Source organism: Armigeres subalbatus, unplaced genomic scaffold, assembly GCF_024139115.2.
Source record: "Armigeres subalbatus isolate Guangzhou_Male unplaced genomic scaffold, GZ_Asu_2 Contig1310, whole genome shotgun sequence".
Taxonomy (NCBI): domain Eukaryota; kingdom Metazoa; phylum Arthropoda; class Insecta; order Diptera; family Culicidae; genus Armigeres; species Armigeres subalbatus.
In genome coordinates, this window is record NW_026942078.1 from 247,920 (window position 1) to 265,131 (window position 17,212).

The 17,212-nt window shown below is 40.6% G+C and overlaps 1 protein-coding gene across 3 annotated transcripts in view; it reads left to right on the top strand.

The window, feature by feature from the left end:
- LOC134202628 (calmodulin-like) overlaps window positions 1-12,877 on the top strand; it is a 103,802-nt gene extending 90,925 nt beyond the window's left edge. For all 3 annotated transcript variants that reach the window (XM_062677644.1, XM_062677645.1, XM_062677643.1), the window contains 3 exons: window positions 11,160-11,661; window positions 11,718-11,921; window positions 11,988-12,877. In XM_062677644.1, coding sequence (XP_062533628.1) covers window positions 11,160-11,661; window positions 11,718-11,921; window positions 11,988-12,145 — 864 coding nt within the window. In that variant the 3' untranslated portion in view covers window positions 12,146-12,877. The remainder of the gene's footprint in view (window positions 1-11,159; window positions 11,662-11,717; window positions 11,922-11,987) is intronic.
- The last annotated feature ends 4,335 nt before the right edge of the window (window positions 12,878-17,212 follow it).

A 17,212-nucleotide genomic window follows, 5' to 3' on the forward strand; every position in this document is an offset into this window, starting at 1 on the left:
TTGTTAACGCATACTTATAAAACACGATATTTCAGAACATTAACCACGCATACATCATTATATGCTTCCGTTGTTGAAGTGTAGACGTGTTGTAAGCCATTTATTCAATTACAAAAAATATTGGTAGTGAAAGAAAAAAAATCACCTGTAGGACCCACTTACCCCTTCAAACGGGGCAAGTGGGACCTATTCTATTTTATACTGTCGAACTAAACTAATTAAAGGAATCTACAATGTTCATGTTACTTCTGAGTCGTAGTATTTTCAGATCATGGATGGAGGTTTGTTGCTTGTCGGATTTTTGTTGTTGCTTCAAGGAAGGGATTATAATTTTAGCAAATATGAACACCAGACAACAGCCGATTTACTGTTTAATTGGCTCTTGTTTTGCTCTTCACTGGGTTACTTTTGTACCAAATGTTTTAGATGGAAAGGATAAGCAATTCTTTATTCACCATTCGAGTGAATGTTTCTGTGTTTAAAGCACAGACTATTACATAAATCAGTACTTCAAAAGAAACGTTTTTATTCAGGCTATGCGCACTGCTATAAATTTGTAATAGAACGAAATTGCCAAATTATGTGTTGAGCACATTATTTATCTGAAAATCTATAAATTTGATGCGCAATTTGAAAATAACAAAACACAAGACAAATTTTGTTGACCTATCGTTGCACAAATAGATTATTTGCACTGTAAATGGAAATATATCGCATTGTTATAACTATTGCGGGAGATAATTTTTAGAATGAATTTTGTATTATTGTTAATCAACTGTACAATACTATTTAACAGCGAAACCAACAATAAGCAAACTACATCTGATTCAGATCCATATGATATATGAGTGTCGAAGCTATTTTTCACTAGACAACGATTTAAAAACAATTAAAAGGGCTCTATCGAAATTGATGTTCAAATATGTCCCACTTGCCCCATGTATGTTAAAACTAAAGGGTAAGTGAAAATTGCAAATTTTGGCTTAAATTAAAACTTATAAATCATTTTCGATGTCACACATTTATTTGATTGCTCAAATTATTCACCTTCCACATCAATAATAAATTTAAAAACGACTATTATGGTGGAAATCCATTGAATTAAAATATAAGTAATAGATTTTCCCGGTAGTCTAAAGTCGTGATCAAGCAATAGCATTAGCATGGTGCCTCAAATGGTTTTGATTCCAAATATTTTTGTGTGGGCTGTATTCGTTGATAGTCCTGCTTCATCTTTCTAGAAGATTGTTACCACTAAAAACGTTTATCGATTGATCAGCAGCCATAGTACCCACTTACCCCGTATTTTCACTTGCCCCGGAGTACCTTAATTACTTTTAACAGAAATCGAATTGTTCTTGCCAACCTTTATCGGCATTATTGAATAACACCGGAAATTCTTATAACCAGGAGATTTTTTACCTGTCGCTTTCAAGTCATTTTTTATTTCGGAAATGAGAAGCATCTCTAGTTTATCAGAAACACCCCGCATAATTACAAACTGTACATGGATATTTTCCGGTGCGGTCGACAACAATATCCTTTACTGTTGACAACTGTAAATGAACAATGTCATATAAAGTTTTAACAGTTTGTGGTACGGTTATTTGACAAATAACAATATGTTGAATGGGTTGTTAAGTTATGTCACCATAAAAAATCGTCTGTTTTCGCGTGCAAAATTTTCGCTCAACAGTATGATAAAATGTAGACATATAATGCAGGAAATAAAGAACATTTTTGAGACAACATGTTATATGTTGACATTTAGTGATGATGTCGAGCAGTTATGGGTGAATCGATCGAAAAGTATTCGATAACCGCAACGTAAACTGTGAAGCTATATATTACATCGTAATAATGATTCTGACCATATACCATGTTGTTTTTTATTATGCGGGACATCTCACTCACATTATGTCGGTAAAAATATGCTAACCTCATTATGCGTCTTATTGCATGATTCACGTATAAGCTATACAGCAACACTGCTTTCCAAATTCAACATGGGGAATAGAACGAGTCACGTTGAGTAGTTTTAAAGCAGTGACCCAAACTGGTTTTATGACGCATTTTTTTTTTTTTTTTTTTTTTTTCATGTAACCCGTTGGCAGTCTCTCGACTCAAACTCTACTCCGGGTCCATCCCTGTTATTCCCCACGGTAATTAAATTTGCTTCTATGAGCCTCTATTTTAGATCAATAACAGACGTTCCTAAGCCACGTTGCTCAAATGGTCACTGTTTTAGGCCTGATCCAAATAGTTTAATTAAATAGTCCCCTTCAATAACATGATCACCGTTTTCACCATTATAACTATCACTCATCACTCCAACTTAACCCTGTTGATCCGGTGATTAAATTTGCTTCTACGAGCCTCTATTTTTGATCATTAACAGACGTTTCTAAGCTACGTTGCTCAAATGGTCACTGTTAAGGCCTGATTCAAATAGTTGTCTACAAAATAATCCCGGTAGCATCACTTATTATCGTTTTCACCACTATCACTATCATAATTACTATTGTCCCTGTCATCACAAATATCTACAGTCATGAACACACACACAATGAATCGATCTTCAAAACAGCGCTATTATATATCATATAAGAACCGACACTTCTACTAGCTTTCATTGGACATGTACATGTACATTATTTCTAGTATAATTATAAAATAATTCCCACTTCTAGCACCTCAACTCAATATTGCATTTCATTCTTCATACTCACTGCGAACATGTTCCCATCCCAAATCAACTCTATCTTTTACCTAGCTTCTTCTGTCACTATGTCTACACCACCAATACCAACTTGTGTATTAACCTTTTCACTAACACTTGCATAACCACACAACATCACCATTTTCATATCAACAACCATTTTTTCACAATTTCATCGAGATCAGCAATTATCACTACTATCCCTACTACAAAAACTAGTCAGTCATTTTTTCTAAATTTGCAGTTTCCATCAAACAAATGAAGCTCAAAAATAATAAGCTTAAAATCTATTGCGAGAGTTAGTCTTATTGTAGATATGATGACAAAGAGAAAACTCGAATAGAAGTGCATTTTGAAACAATAATAACGCACTAGAGTTTGATAAATATGACTCGTTTAAAATTTATTTTGGAATCTATTTAGTCTATTTACCAGGCCACACTTCAGAACCGTGCGCCCAGCAATTATAAAAATTCTCAACTTAACAACACCGAATACTGTTGCTATGGGCCTGTTGGTCTTCAAAACTTCGAAATCGCCTCCGAATAGAATTCAACAGGTAATAATTTTACAGACATTTCTTGAGCTTCGAATTTTGATAGGGTTAGGAAGTCTTATGGTAGATCTTTATGTCTATGGATCTACTGTTAATCTAGTCATAATTATGTCGAATGTTTCGCACTGTGTCATTATTACTCTGTCTGTCTTAGTTATCTTATGTTTCCTACGTTATTCAGTTCAATTCTATACTCATTGTAGATTATGTTACGTTTTGATGTCAGTTCATTGTCTCTATTGCTAAAGGTCACCTCCTCTCAGGCGAGTATCCTAGTTCAAGCGTATAAGTAAATACCGCTTAAGAGTTAAGCAAACGTGAAAAATGCAGAATGTCTTGATGATATTTTCTACTGGTTAATTCCTACCTAGCTATGTTTAAGCGTGGCTACGACTCATCATCATCAGGGAACGCCTCTGAAAAGTATTGCCGCATAGCAGAGATCATTATCACTGATGAAAAGGACCTCTACCTGTCTGCACCACCATTCAAGGCTCCAAGATACGATGTCCGTTGAATCACATGCACATGCGTAAAATCAGTGCATCAATGTCAGATTATATGTGACGTGGCATTAAACAAAAATAGTCAACATGTGATATCACCACGACAGGATATGTCTTTGGTTGCCATATCAGTGCTAATGGCGTAAGCCCACCCATCGCGGCAAGTTAACCTATCCGAGGGGAGGGAGAAATAATGTAAGCAAATGCTTGAGAATATCATTTCAAGACCAAAGTCTCAAAACTACCCATACGCTTCTGCAAACAAAGACCCAAACGACGACCCGACGACCAACAGTTCTCCCATGCAAACCAACACCATCAACACGCACGCGAGGGTCTCTGCTGTTGACAGTGCTGGTCCGCGCGAGAGCGCCACCAGACTCCCGAAATCGACACTCGAGCTCGAGTCCCCGCCCACAAAGACAAGTCACTGTTCAAACGAATGTTGCCTTAATTGACTTCCCCATCCCGGGCACAGATTCTTTCCGAAGGATACTCAATATAAGTTCCACCGGGAAGCCAAGCACCAGAGATTGAGGAAAATCAGATAATCCAGCATCAGGCGTCTCGCGTCTGTTAGTTAAGCAGAGAAGATGTTATAGGTGATATTCTCAATACGGCCGTTCAGAATGGTTCAGCGGATGTGAATTATGGATCATTATTAGGTCTTGTAATTTTGAACAAAACATTCTGAATACACGCGATAAACTATGAATATTATTATATCGGAGTTTTTAATTAGGATCGCGAATCAAGTAAAAATACTGATAAGTATAAGTTTGTAATTACTACCGACATTGTATTTGTGATCAAAACTGACATTGTGTTTTTAGTTAAAACTCAAGTATACTAAATACGTAACGGAAAAAAGTAGTGTTATTAAAAAATTATAATAATTTACATTATAAATTCTGATTAATTTCAAGATACTGATCCAACATCACATCTTCAAGGGCTCCTCACAAGCTACACATTTCATTCAGGCACTTTAGAACGTCCATGTAGTAACTTGTTCACACTTGAAATCTGCCTCGACCAAGTTGGCAGAACGCGCCCTTACCCTTTCTGAACCCAAGGGCAGGGACCTGGTTTTATGACGCATTTGAAAGCAATAATAAAACTATTATTAAAACTTCAAAGTTAACAAAAAGTTTAGTTTTGAAACATGGTTTATAAGAGTTTTATGGATATCTCAAGAGTGATAAAAAACCATTGTTCGTTAGCATTGTTTATGACCACTATAAAACAAAAGGCTTTAATTATTCCCGCAATAAAACCTTATTAAAATTCATATAAAACCCAACGGTCACAGAATTGTTACTTGGGATAGAACGAGTCACGCTGAGTAATTTTAAAGCAGTGACCCAAACTGGTTTTATGACGCATTTGAAAGCAATAATAAAACTATTATTAAAACTTCAAAGTTAACAAAAAGTTTAGTTTTGAAACATGGTTTATAAGAGTTTTATGGATATCTCAAGAGTGATAAAAAACCATTGTTCGTTAGCATTGTTTATGACCACTATAAAACAAAAGGCTTTAATTATTCCCGCAATAAAACCTTATTAAAATTCATATAAAACCCAACGGTCACAGAATTGTTACTTGGGATATCTGATGAAATTCCTTAAGGAAAATCCGTAAGGTATTTATAAAGGAATACATAAATGAGACAATACAAATGAAGTTCCGAAAGGGTTTTATAAAAGAATAGTTGGCGAAATTTTCCAAAATATTTTTAGAAAAATTTTCTAGAGGAACTGCGGGAGGTTTCCAAAAAGCATTCCTAAAGGATTGATGAAAGCATTTCTGGAGGAATTTTTGAAGATATTTTCAAAGGAAAACCTGAAGGGCTTTACAAAAGAATTCTTAAAGAAATTCCTATCGGAATTTCCAACAAAATTTCGAAATACTTCCAGGAGCTCCTTCGGCAATTTTGCGAGAACTTTTTTTTTTTAATTCAAAAACCAGATTCAAAATTCACAAAAAAATTATGTACACTCAATATTTTTTTTACGATTTTTTTGGTATTCTTTAATTTCCCGGTTAACCTGATTTTTTACAGCTTTTGAAATATCACCTGAATTTTCTTTGATTTTCTGTGAATTTTTTCATGGGGTTAACTCATAGTTTTTTCAACGCTAAAGGTCGTAATCCAACCCACCCGTGTAAAAAAAGATCCGGGTGCGTATAGGGTAAAACGACCTATTATGGAGAAGTTAAGCACCGCGTAAAAACAAAGTTGATATCAAAAAATCTTTAAAAATAACTGTTTATCTTTTTTTACATTGCAGTAGTCGAATAGGATGCTTATTAACTCTTGTTTCGAAAATACTATGTGCTAAACGTATGTTGTTTTGTTTGTATGCCAATAAAACGCAGTTGCCTATCGTTGCGATATTTTTTGAAGTCAGTCCTATTATTGCGGTATTACATGTATTTCTGCGATACCACAACAATAGGAGCTTAGCAATACCGCAATAATAGGGATCATCGTCCCTAACCCCTAATCCCAAAGCGTTAAGCGACCCTTGCCGAGGGGATGCATGGCCAGGGGGGTGAAATAATGAGCTAGGCCTCAACGGAGCCTGTGGGGTACCTGGGCATCCTCCACAGTAATTGTCCCTTACCGCGTCATGCTGGGCTGTGGCGTGGTGGACCTCTTTTCCCGAGCAACTCGTGGGACCAAAATGAAAAAACAAGTCAATTCTTCAATTAGTGGTAGTAGTGTAGGTGACAACCCCTTCGCAAGAGGTGGGTTGTTCAGGTCTCCGCCTAGGAGGCCAGAAGCAATAGTCGGCAGCTCGGTGCACAGCGCCAGCGTGGGTCACTTAACCATCTCCCAGGCTACGCCGGTAGAGGTTATAGACGGCCCATGGCTTGTGAAGGCGATGAACCGCAAACACGACGGGCTTTCGGCCTTCGCGGTGGCGACGGAACAGCTGGACGCCATCATCGACTTTGCGTCATCGAAGCATAATATCAGTAAGGACCTCAAGAGGAGCTTGATGAAGCTTCGAAAGTCGATGTTGAACACCAAGCTGGAGAGGGCGGTCGGGACGGCCAAGTGTAAACCCGTGAAATCCGTGGAGTCGAGGTCTACCCAGACTGAGGCCCAAGAATTCGCGGATTTGGGCAAGGTCGAATCGACCGAGGGCGTGCCAGCGAAGACGGTGGTGCCAAAGTCTACCCAGACTGAGGCTCAAGTATTCGCGGGCATGTCGGAGGTGACTGCTCCAACGGAGCAGACACAAAAACGGGGGAAACAGTCTCCAGGGAATGAGCTCCCTGGGGGCCGCTCCAAAACGCGGAGGGTTACTACCCCAAACAATGGTAATGGGGCTGGGAAGCTGAACCCCGGCCAGGTACCTCCCAAACCGGGGGAGGTAAGGGGTTACGGCAGGCTGAGAACTCTCAGCCGCCCCAGACCAGGGAAATAGAGGGGATGACGCCTCCTGGACCCTGGTCAAGATCAAGGGGAAACCGAAGACGTCAAGGGCCGAAAAGAAGGCCTAGGCGGATGAGGGTAGCAAGAAGTCTAGGGTAGGCGCCAATCGCTCCAGGGGCGATGCCCTAGTCATAAAGACGGACGAGACTAAGTACTCGGACGTCTTGAAGGCGATGAGGAGTGACGTCAAGCTCGGTGAACTCGGCGCCGACGTACGTAGAATAAGACGTACCCGGATGGGCGAGATGATCCTCGAGCTGAAGCAGGGCGTCTTGCAAAAGGGCGCCGCCTATAAGAAGTTGGCGGAGGAAGTCCTAGGCGAGACGGTCAAGGTGAGGGCACTCACGACGGAGATGAATCTAAAGGTTAAAGACCTGGACGAGATCACCGAAGTCGAAGAGCTCGTCACGGCACTGCGGCGACAGTGTGAAGTGGAGACGCCCACCGCAGCCGTTCGGCTACGGAAAGGTCCGGCAGGGACACAGGTAGCATTGGTTCGGCTATCTGCAGCGGACGCCTCCAAGGTAGTCAAGTTAGGGAGCGTCAAGGTGGGATGGTCGGTGTGCCCTGTGAGCATATACGAACAACCCGAAGTTTGCTTCAAGTGCCTGAAACCGGGGCACAAGCAATGGGACTGCAAAGGTCCTGACAGAAGCAATCTCTGCCGGGGATTGGAGGGACATAAGGCACAATGCCGCACGAACCCTCCCAATTGTTTGATTTGTTCAAGCAAAGCTGTGAACAGCAATCACCCCATGGGAGGTTCGAAGTGCCCGGCGTTTAAGCGTGCTGCAAAATCACAGTGCAGGTAACGCAGCTGGCTTGCTCGGCCTCGCCCGAGTGTTTGGTGTGCGCAGGTTTAGAGGAAACGGCGGAACACGTGTTGTTCGTGTGCTCACGTTTTCGCGCAATGCGTGACCACATGCTTGCCACATGTGGTCTGGACACTACCCCGGACAACCTAGTCCGGAGGATGTGTAAAGATGAAGTTAGCAGGAACGCCGTTTTATCGGCTATCGTCCAAATCGTCTCGGAGCTACACAGAAGGTGGCGCGTGGACTCAAGGATGGCTAGTTCAGGCGCAAATAAGCGGTGGTCCAAGGGATCGGAGTCGGCTTCATGGGCCATACCTGTGGTCGAACTCGATCCTTTTATCCAACAAGTGGTCGCGCGAAGAACAACATGGTACCATCGCTTTCACGGCGTCGGTCAACCGGGCGGGTTCCGAGCCCGAGGACGAAAAGCGGTCCTCGTCAAGGCTGGGGCAGGCGTAGGCACCGCGTCGGCAAGTCCCTCTGGCGAATAGACCCTATCGCAGAGAGGTCAATTTGGGGTGCACGCGGCATCATCATTCTTTATACCAATCGTGCAGAGGGAAGCAGGCGAAGTCGACCCTTCCCACCTTCCGAGGACATAGGGCATGGTAAGGCCACCTGGAAAGCCGGCAATGCGATACCATGGTGTTCTTCTAAAAAAGCGAGTCGCGATGTTCGATGCTGCAAGGACACGCAGTTAACCTCGAGGGTGCGTTGTTCACTGGCCGCCCTTCTGGTTGTACCGAAGGGACTATGGGCTTGGCGGCAATGGAAACGGTGTAGGGGATGTAGTCCTGCCTCCCTCGTTTGCTGTTGGAGGTGGTCCCTAACCCCGCACTTCCTGGACAACCCAGGCTGCAGAGCAGATTCCCCCTCCATTGCTTAGGAAGAAAAAATAATAAGAAATGACATTTGTTTCGTTGTCGTTTTTCATAGCAACAAGCTTTTTACGGTCTAGTATCCATTTCAATTGTCCTTCCATTCCTCGATTTCTCCATATCTCGATAGTCTCTTTAATATCAAGATGTGGAGAGGAGACTAAGATTTGTGTAATGTTCACTTTCTCTCTTACTAATTTCCCTGCTTAAACCTGATAATTTCCTGATTTTTCCAAGTTAAAAATAATTCCCTAAAAGTTCCAGGTTTTTCCAGGTAGTATTGACACCCTGTGGCAGCATATAGCTGGGTGTTCGGATTAAGTCGGCTCAAACAATTTTTGTTTTGTTTCTCCAGCAGCTTTCCATTTTTCTACAGTTTGTCACGAATCGAAATACACACGCCATCGTTCGAACCAGGAGAGTCCACTTCGAGAAGCGGTTTGCGCCCACAAGAACCGCTGGTACCTTAACGTCGCGGTCGTGTAGTAACAGATGAACCCGAAGTTGGTCCGCAAAGATATGCAGCTGCACGTTCTGGACCTCATCCGATAATGCGCTGTCGAAGTAGCAGCGTGGAAACTTGAATGTCTGGATATCCGCCAGAATGTTCGTCCAGCGAATCCACTTCTTACATTATGCTTCGCCAACGATGTTGTCCCATTGGCAACCCGTGCGCCACAGGCCTTGAATCAGCATTTTTTCATGAATGGTAACTGGCGCGACGAACCGTTTCGTCGGACGATGCTCTCCTCGGAATTCGACGCGGTGGCAAAGCAGAATAGGTCCTTAACCATATCCCGCACGATACCTTGCACGCGCTCGTATTCCCTGCCTTTATCTTGGCTGAAATGTACCGTCGATCCGCTGCTTCGCTCTTCAAGCTTCTCCAATGTCCGCATTTGACACCATATTCCTAATATGAAAACCGGTATGGGAATGGATGTACTTTACCTCGTTGGATCGCTGTATCGCTTCCTCTACTGTGTCCACGCTATCGAAGTAGTCGTCGACATAGTGAACAGGTTTTTCACGAACTTCGCTGAACTGGGCGTGTACGTTTAGCCAAAAGTTCTGATAACATAGCATAACGTTCACCTGCAAGGTTCATCATTATTGGCCCTGGAGATAAAGCACTGTGCCTGTTTGTCCTCCGGTCTGATGCGGATTTGATAATACATTTCCTGTATGTCACCACCAAAAACGACCGGACGCTCGGCCGTCATTGCAACGACTCAAATGCATAGCGTATGACTATTGCGTCTTAGTGTAGTAGCGCTCGACTTTGTCCCGCACACTCAAAGGACAATATGTTACGGATCGCCGTCAGGTTCCCACCGGTAGGCAGTGGATATTTTTGCATATTTCATAAATATTTTATATATTTCAAATGCAAAAAAAAAGCAACATTCCTCCAAGGACTCCAATGAGAATCCTTTAGTCATTCCGACGGAAATGTTGTAGAGATTCTGACGGGAATGTTCCAGGGATTCCAATGAGAATCTTCAATCTGTAGAGGGATCCCAAGCAAACCGTCGAGGGGGACTTCGAATTCATCCTCCACGGATTTCGAATTAATCCTCCAGGGATTCCGAAAAGAATCCTCCAGCGATTCCGAAGTGAATCCTCTGGAGATGTTTGAAGCAATTGAAGCAATTTGTCGAGGGATTCCGAAGTAAATCGTCGAGGAAGTCCTAAATAAATCTTCGAGGAATTCCGAAACAAACCGTCGATGCATTCCGAAGCGAATCGTCGAATGATTCTGAAGCAAATAGTCAGTATTTTGAAACAAATAGTCAAGGAATTCCGAAACAAATCTCCGAAGTATTCCGAAACGAATCTTTGAACGATTCCGTAGGAATTCGAAGCAAATCAACGAAAGGTTTAGAAGCAAACCCTTCATGGATTATGAAGATTCCCAAGGGTATCCCTCAACGAAAACAAAAGGATTGCAGTTATCGAACGGCCTTCGTTAACTGAACAGTATATATTTTGCAGTTATCGAACCGCTACTGTACGTTGCTTAGGTTCTATGAGATTCTTTGTATTCATATCTTGTACACCAAGATGTGCTAAAAGCTTAAGGTGTACTACACCGGGGTCGTTTTCCACGCGGTTTTGATACTCACGAAATGTTTGCAAGCGGATTGTGGGATTAGAACGTTTTATTACACAGATTTTAGGGCTTACACGTTATTACACTTGGCTATTCTCATTCTTCCCCTCTTTCTTCTCACCAGACCCGGCAAACCAACGACCCGAACGACCAGCAGCCAGAACAAAACGAACCGGAATCGAGTCAGAATACCCAGAGTGATCAGAGCAACAATCACCCCACCCAGCGATTGGGAGGAACCACCTCGGACTTCAGCGTTAGTTCCGTAGCAAGCAATCGAAGTATGCCGCGACAGCAGGAGGACAACCCAAACCAACCGATCAGCGACTGTTCCAGTCTTGATGGAAACGTATTCGTCGACGGAACAGCCACCAGCGGAGCGCACCAGAAGACGCGTCGCTCACAAACCTCGGAATCGATCACCTCCAGCAACTTCAACTACAGTTTGAACCGACGATTCATTTCGAAGAACCAAATGAAAGAGTTCCGAGAAGCGTTCCGCCTGTTCGACAAGGACAACGACGGTTCGATCACTAAAGAAGAGCTGGGAACTGTGATGAGGTCGCTCGGGCAGTTTGCTCGAGTGGAAGAGTTACAAGAAATGCTACTGGAGATTGATGTGGATGGTGAAGAGTATTTTTTTTAAATATGGAAGAATGTTTTATTTCGCATTGATTTTCAGGTGATGGAAACGTGAGTTTCGAAGAATTCGTCGACATCATGTCGAACATGACGGATACGGTGGCCGAAACGTCGGCCGACCAGGAGGAACGTGAACTGCGAGATGCCTTTCGTGTCTTCGATAAACACAACCGTGGTTATATTACGGCATCCGATCTACGGGCGGTTCTTCAGTGTCTAGGCGAAGATTTGGATGAGGAAGAAAGTATGATTTATATTATTAATTAAAATAATCAGATTCAATCCACTAATTTCGATTCAACGTTTATAGTCGAGGATATGATCAAAGAAGTGGACGTCGATGGAGACGGACGTATTGATTTCTACGAATTTGTGCACGCTCTTGGAGAGCCGGAAGATTCACAAGAGCAAGACGATGAAGAGGAAGCTGTATCACCCCAGTCACTATCCTGTGATGTTCATCTCTAAGAATGGACAGGAATATGTCACTAGCGTCAACGAATCGTATTCCTAACCAAACGTTGCACATCCTGGATAATGGCCAGAAAATTACAAATATTTCATGCAAATTTTCTGCTTTATCGTCATTGTTCTTCTTATACGCTTCAACACAAATTCAAAAGTACATACTGTAATGAAAAAAAAAAAACTATCTATATACTACTGATTCATCTCGATTCATGAAAAAGTTTTAAAAAACATATCAAGCCAAAAAACCAATCCGAAAGATATCTAATTGGATAGAACTTTAAATACGCAATATTTATATAATGAGCATCTTTCAAAACGTTACAGACTCTTAAAATATTGATGCTGAACCATACTATATACACAAATAAGAAATATTTCAAAAACTATTAATGTTGTGAAGTGAAATTTTTAAATTACAATTTTTGCAATCTTTAACTGTTTTTAAATTTACTATTAGACATGTAAGTAAATCATAACATTTTTAAACAACTATGAGCAAAACCTAAAATAATATGTTGACATCGTCTCGGGGTTGCTATTATGGAAAAATAAAAATATAATAACCTGCTTGTAATTCGAATACAAGAGTCTAATGGCCAACCCTAGGAAAATGCCAAGCATTGAGCAAACATCAACTTTTACAATCTTTACTCTGTTATGTACGTGCCAGTGTACAATCTACTAAAATATATCTAAAAAGTGTCATATAATAAATCCTAAATCTATGTATCTCTGTCAAGCGATTGGCACGTTCATTCAATATCACAAGCCAAAACTAGTTGGTGGTATTACCATCTTTAGCTCCAAGACCGGATTGTGCTTTCGTGCTGTGCGGTTAATTTTTCTCTTTGCTGAATGAAGTTCTTAATACCACCCGAAGCTAGGGAGTGAATGCTAGTAATGGACCCCCCCCCCCCCCTCCTTTGTGTGCTAGTAATGGATCCTTTGGCATATTTACATTTACAAATTAGTTAATATAACTGAATTTCTGCTTAAAAAATGTATGGAACTGCTGTTCTGTTACATGAAGCAACTTCACCCGACGCGTAATTTGTAATTTGTGGACGCTCCCTGAGAGCTCTTTATCCTTTTTGGTTAATTTATTTAACAAATGTTTTCAATTGGCATACTTCCCAGATTATTGGGAAAACGCCAAAGAGAGGGGGAACAAGGATACGAACAAAAAAGTCCAAAATGGAAATAATTGCATTTTTCTCAAATCAATCTTCAGCACAAAAGAACAGCAACGATTAATCTTTGTAGACTTATGCAAAATGGCAAATCCCAAGTGGCTTTGGTGCAGGAACCCTATTTTCGCAAGGGTAGCTTCTACCTAGGAAACCTAGTGAACCCGGTTTTGCTGCTTTCAGTAATGAAATGGCAAACTCTCGATCAATGCCGCGTGCATGTGTACTTGTTAACAATGCTATCGTTGCTACACTTATCTCTGAACTAACAACCAGAGATGTATGTGCTGTCACAATTGATGCAACTGGCGGAACCCCCGTCAGGAAATACGTCTATTGTTCGGTTTATTTACCACATGATGAACCATCCCCTACGGATGCTTTCAAACGAGTTGTCATATATTGCACTTCAAAAGGCCTTCCGCTAATTGTCGGCAGTGATGCTAATGCTCATCACATCATCTGGGCCCTGTAGCATAATCAGACTAATAATATTAGCTACAAGTTACAAGTTACAAGTCAACAAATTACAAGTACTTGTAATTTGCGTCGCATAATAATGCTTTGCCAACTAATAATATTAGTACTTGTAATATTAGTAAGGTTGAAATTACAAGTCCGTCACGTTCATTTACCTGTCAAAATTCATCCGATAGTTCACTGTCAATGCGGAGGTAAACGGTTTGTTTACGTTTGTTTGCAAATTTGCAGATAGAATATATTTTGACTGCGATAGGTATGCACGGAACACTCTCTGTAAATTCATTGATTCCGCGGTTTAAGTCGGCTTCGTGGTATTGGCATTTTTAACCAAGCCAATGTAATGCACACTGGAGTCGTTTTTATGTGGTCTTTGGGATTGACTTAAGTTTTAATTAAGGCGATTTGTAAGGTACGCGAACGTATGCTCCATGACAAATCGAATCCCGCTAGACTTGTTTGTTGTTGGGTTTTGAAGAGGGTTTAATTTACGTGTATTGTGAGACTTGTGCGGGTTTAGGTTTTGCTTCTAATTTGATTATGAAATTTGGACGATTTCTTTTTTAGTTCAAAATACTGATGAAAATATCGTAATAAATTCTACTTAGAATTTAGGTAGTTTTTTCGTTTTTCTTTTCTTTCCCATGATTGTTGTCAAACATAAAGCAATATGCATGATCTTAAGCGAGATTGTTTAGTATAATAATACTACAATAATACAATAATACAAACTTCAGTAAATTAATATATTCTCAATTTTGAGATGGATAAAGTCAACTTTGGGTAAACTAAACTCAGCTTTGGTTAATATGTTTTAAGTGGATTAAGTTAAACTACTAAGTGTTACGAAACTCATTTCACTCAAAATTGGGATATTGGTCCAAAGTACGGATTTGCGCTAAACAACCCACTTTTGAGTAGTTTTGGGTTTCTGTGTACTGTATAATTTAATGATCTTTAGCGCTCCTCCATTTGAATACTTGATGTCAGCACTTAAAGTACTTCTACTATATTTAAAGTCATTTGAAAATTTTCATAATTCTCAGTGTTATATCGGAAAGAGAAATTTATATGGTATATGGTTATATGGTAATTTGAAGCAACTAGAATAATAGTTTTTTTCTCTGTTAAGTCGTTAAAAACAATTAAACGATGCATAATTGCTTTGCACAGCTAAAATAATAAAATAAAAGCTATTTGTAAATTAAATTACAGCATCATTCATACTTGTAAAAGAAACTACAAGCCAACACTAATAATTTCTTCTTGTATTTTCTTTATGCAACAGTTACTTGTAAATTCCACTAATATTATTAGTGCAGTTTACTTGTAATATTAGTCTTGTAAATTCATACTTGTAGATTCATTATGCAACAGGAAAATACAAGTTACAAGCTACTCTACTAATATTATTATTAAAGTTTCGATTATGCTACAGTCCCCTGGGGTAGCTCGGATATCAATCTGAGAGGCTCCAGCTTGATGGAATACTTAAGTAGTACCGAACTTGGTTTACTTAACATAGGCAATCGCCCAACCTTTATGGTATCTAATAGAGCAGAAGTATTAGACATAACTCTCTGTTCCAATAGAATCAGTCACGAGTTGACGAATTGGCATGTGTCAGATGAGGAATCTATATCTGACCATCGCTACATCTATTTTGATCAGTTGAATGTTTCTTCGCAGACCTTGCGTTTTAGAAATCCCCGTTCAACCAACTGGGATCTCTATACAGAGTTGCTCTCGACAAAATTTCATGGATATCTACCATCCATTGAAACTCCTACCGACTTGGATGATGCCGTTGATACTACAACGTTGCATATCGTGGAAGCTTTTGAAGAAGCTTGCCCTTGCGTTCTGTGAAAACCTCAAGAGGAACCCCGTGGTGGAATTCCGATTTGGCTAAGCTCAGGAAGCAGTGTAGAAGGAGTTGGAACAGACGTCATTCAGCAGGGACGGATTCTTTCAAGTTGGCTCGCAAAGCTTACAAGAAGGCTCTACGATCTGCTGAACGATCCGGCTGGAAAAACCTCTGTGCAAATGTTTCCAATTTGAGTGAAGCCAGTCGATTGAATAAAATTCTTGCGAGATCCAAGGATTTCCAAGTTGGCGAAATTCGCAAGCCAAATGGCGACTACACTTCTTCTGACGAAGAAGCGTTAGAGCACTTATTTGATACACACTTCCCTGGATGTGTAGATATAGCATCTTCGGATGTTCCTGATGTCTTTTCATGTAGTTATGGGTCTTGGGCTCAGGCTCGTAGAATCATAACTACTGAATCGATTCAATGGGCTCTTAATAGTTTTGCTCCTTACAAATCTCCAGATGGGATCTATCCCGTTCTTCTTCAGAAGGGTTTTGAGCATATCAAACATGTTTTGAAAAAAACTTTTAGTATGCAGTTTTGCTACTGGGTATATTCCCATATCCTGGCGGGATGTCACTGTAAAGTTTATCCCAAAAGGAGGACGTGCTTCGTATGAAGAAGCAAAGAGTTTTAGACCCATCAGTCTGACCTCATTTCTTCTGAAATGCTTAGAACGTATTATCGATCATCACATTCGTGATGACTGTTTGGCAAACATGCCTCTTCATGTTAATCAACATGCTTACCAATCTGGAAAGTCCACCGTGACTCTTCTACACAAGGTTGTCTACGACATCGAAAAAGCATTTGCTCAAAAGCAATCATGCTTGGGTGCGTTCTTAGATATTGAGGGTGCTTTTGACAACGTGTCTTTCGATGCAATATTGGAAGCCGCACGTTGTCATGGGCTACCTAATATAATTACCAAATGGATTCACCAGATGCTTAAAAACCGACATCTCTACTCGACATTACGTCAAGCAGCGATTAGGAAATTAAGTGTCTGTGGCTGCCCCCAAGGGAAGTATTATCTCCACTTTTGTGGAATCTCGTTGCAGATACGCTATTGAGATTACTCAATAATGGCGGTTTTCCTACCTATGGATTTGCCGACGACTATCTAATATTGATAGTCGGTTTGTGTATTACTACTTTATTCGACCTGATGCAAAACGCTCTTCAGGCAGTCGAAAGTTGGTGTCGCCAATATGGCCTTTCGGTTAATCCGAATAAAACATCTATTGTACTTTTCACGGAAAAACGTAATCGTAATGGTATTCGCCCATTACATCTTATTGACTCTGAAATCAATGTAACGGATCAGGTAAAGTATGTAGGACTAATTCTTAATTCCAAGCTCTCCTAGACACATAACATTGAATTCAGAATCAAAAAAACTTGTATGACTTTCGGCCAATGCCGACGAACCTTTGGTAAAACTTAGGGTCTTACTTAAGCCCAAATAAGTATATCAAATGGATTTGCACAACTGTTGTACGTCCATTTTTGGCTTATTGATGT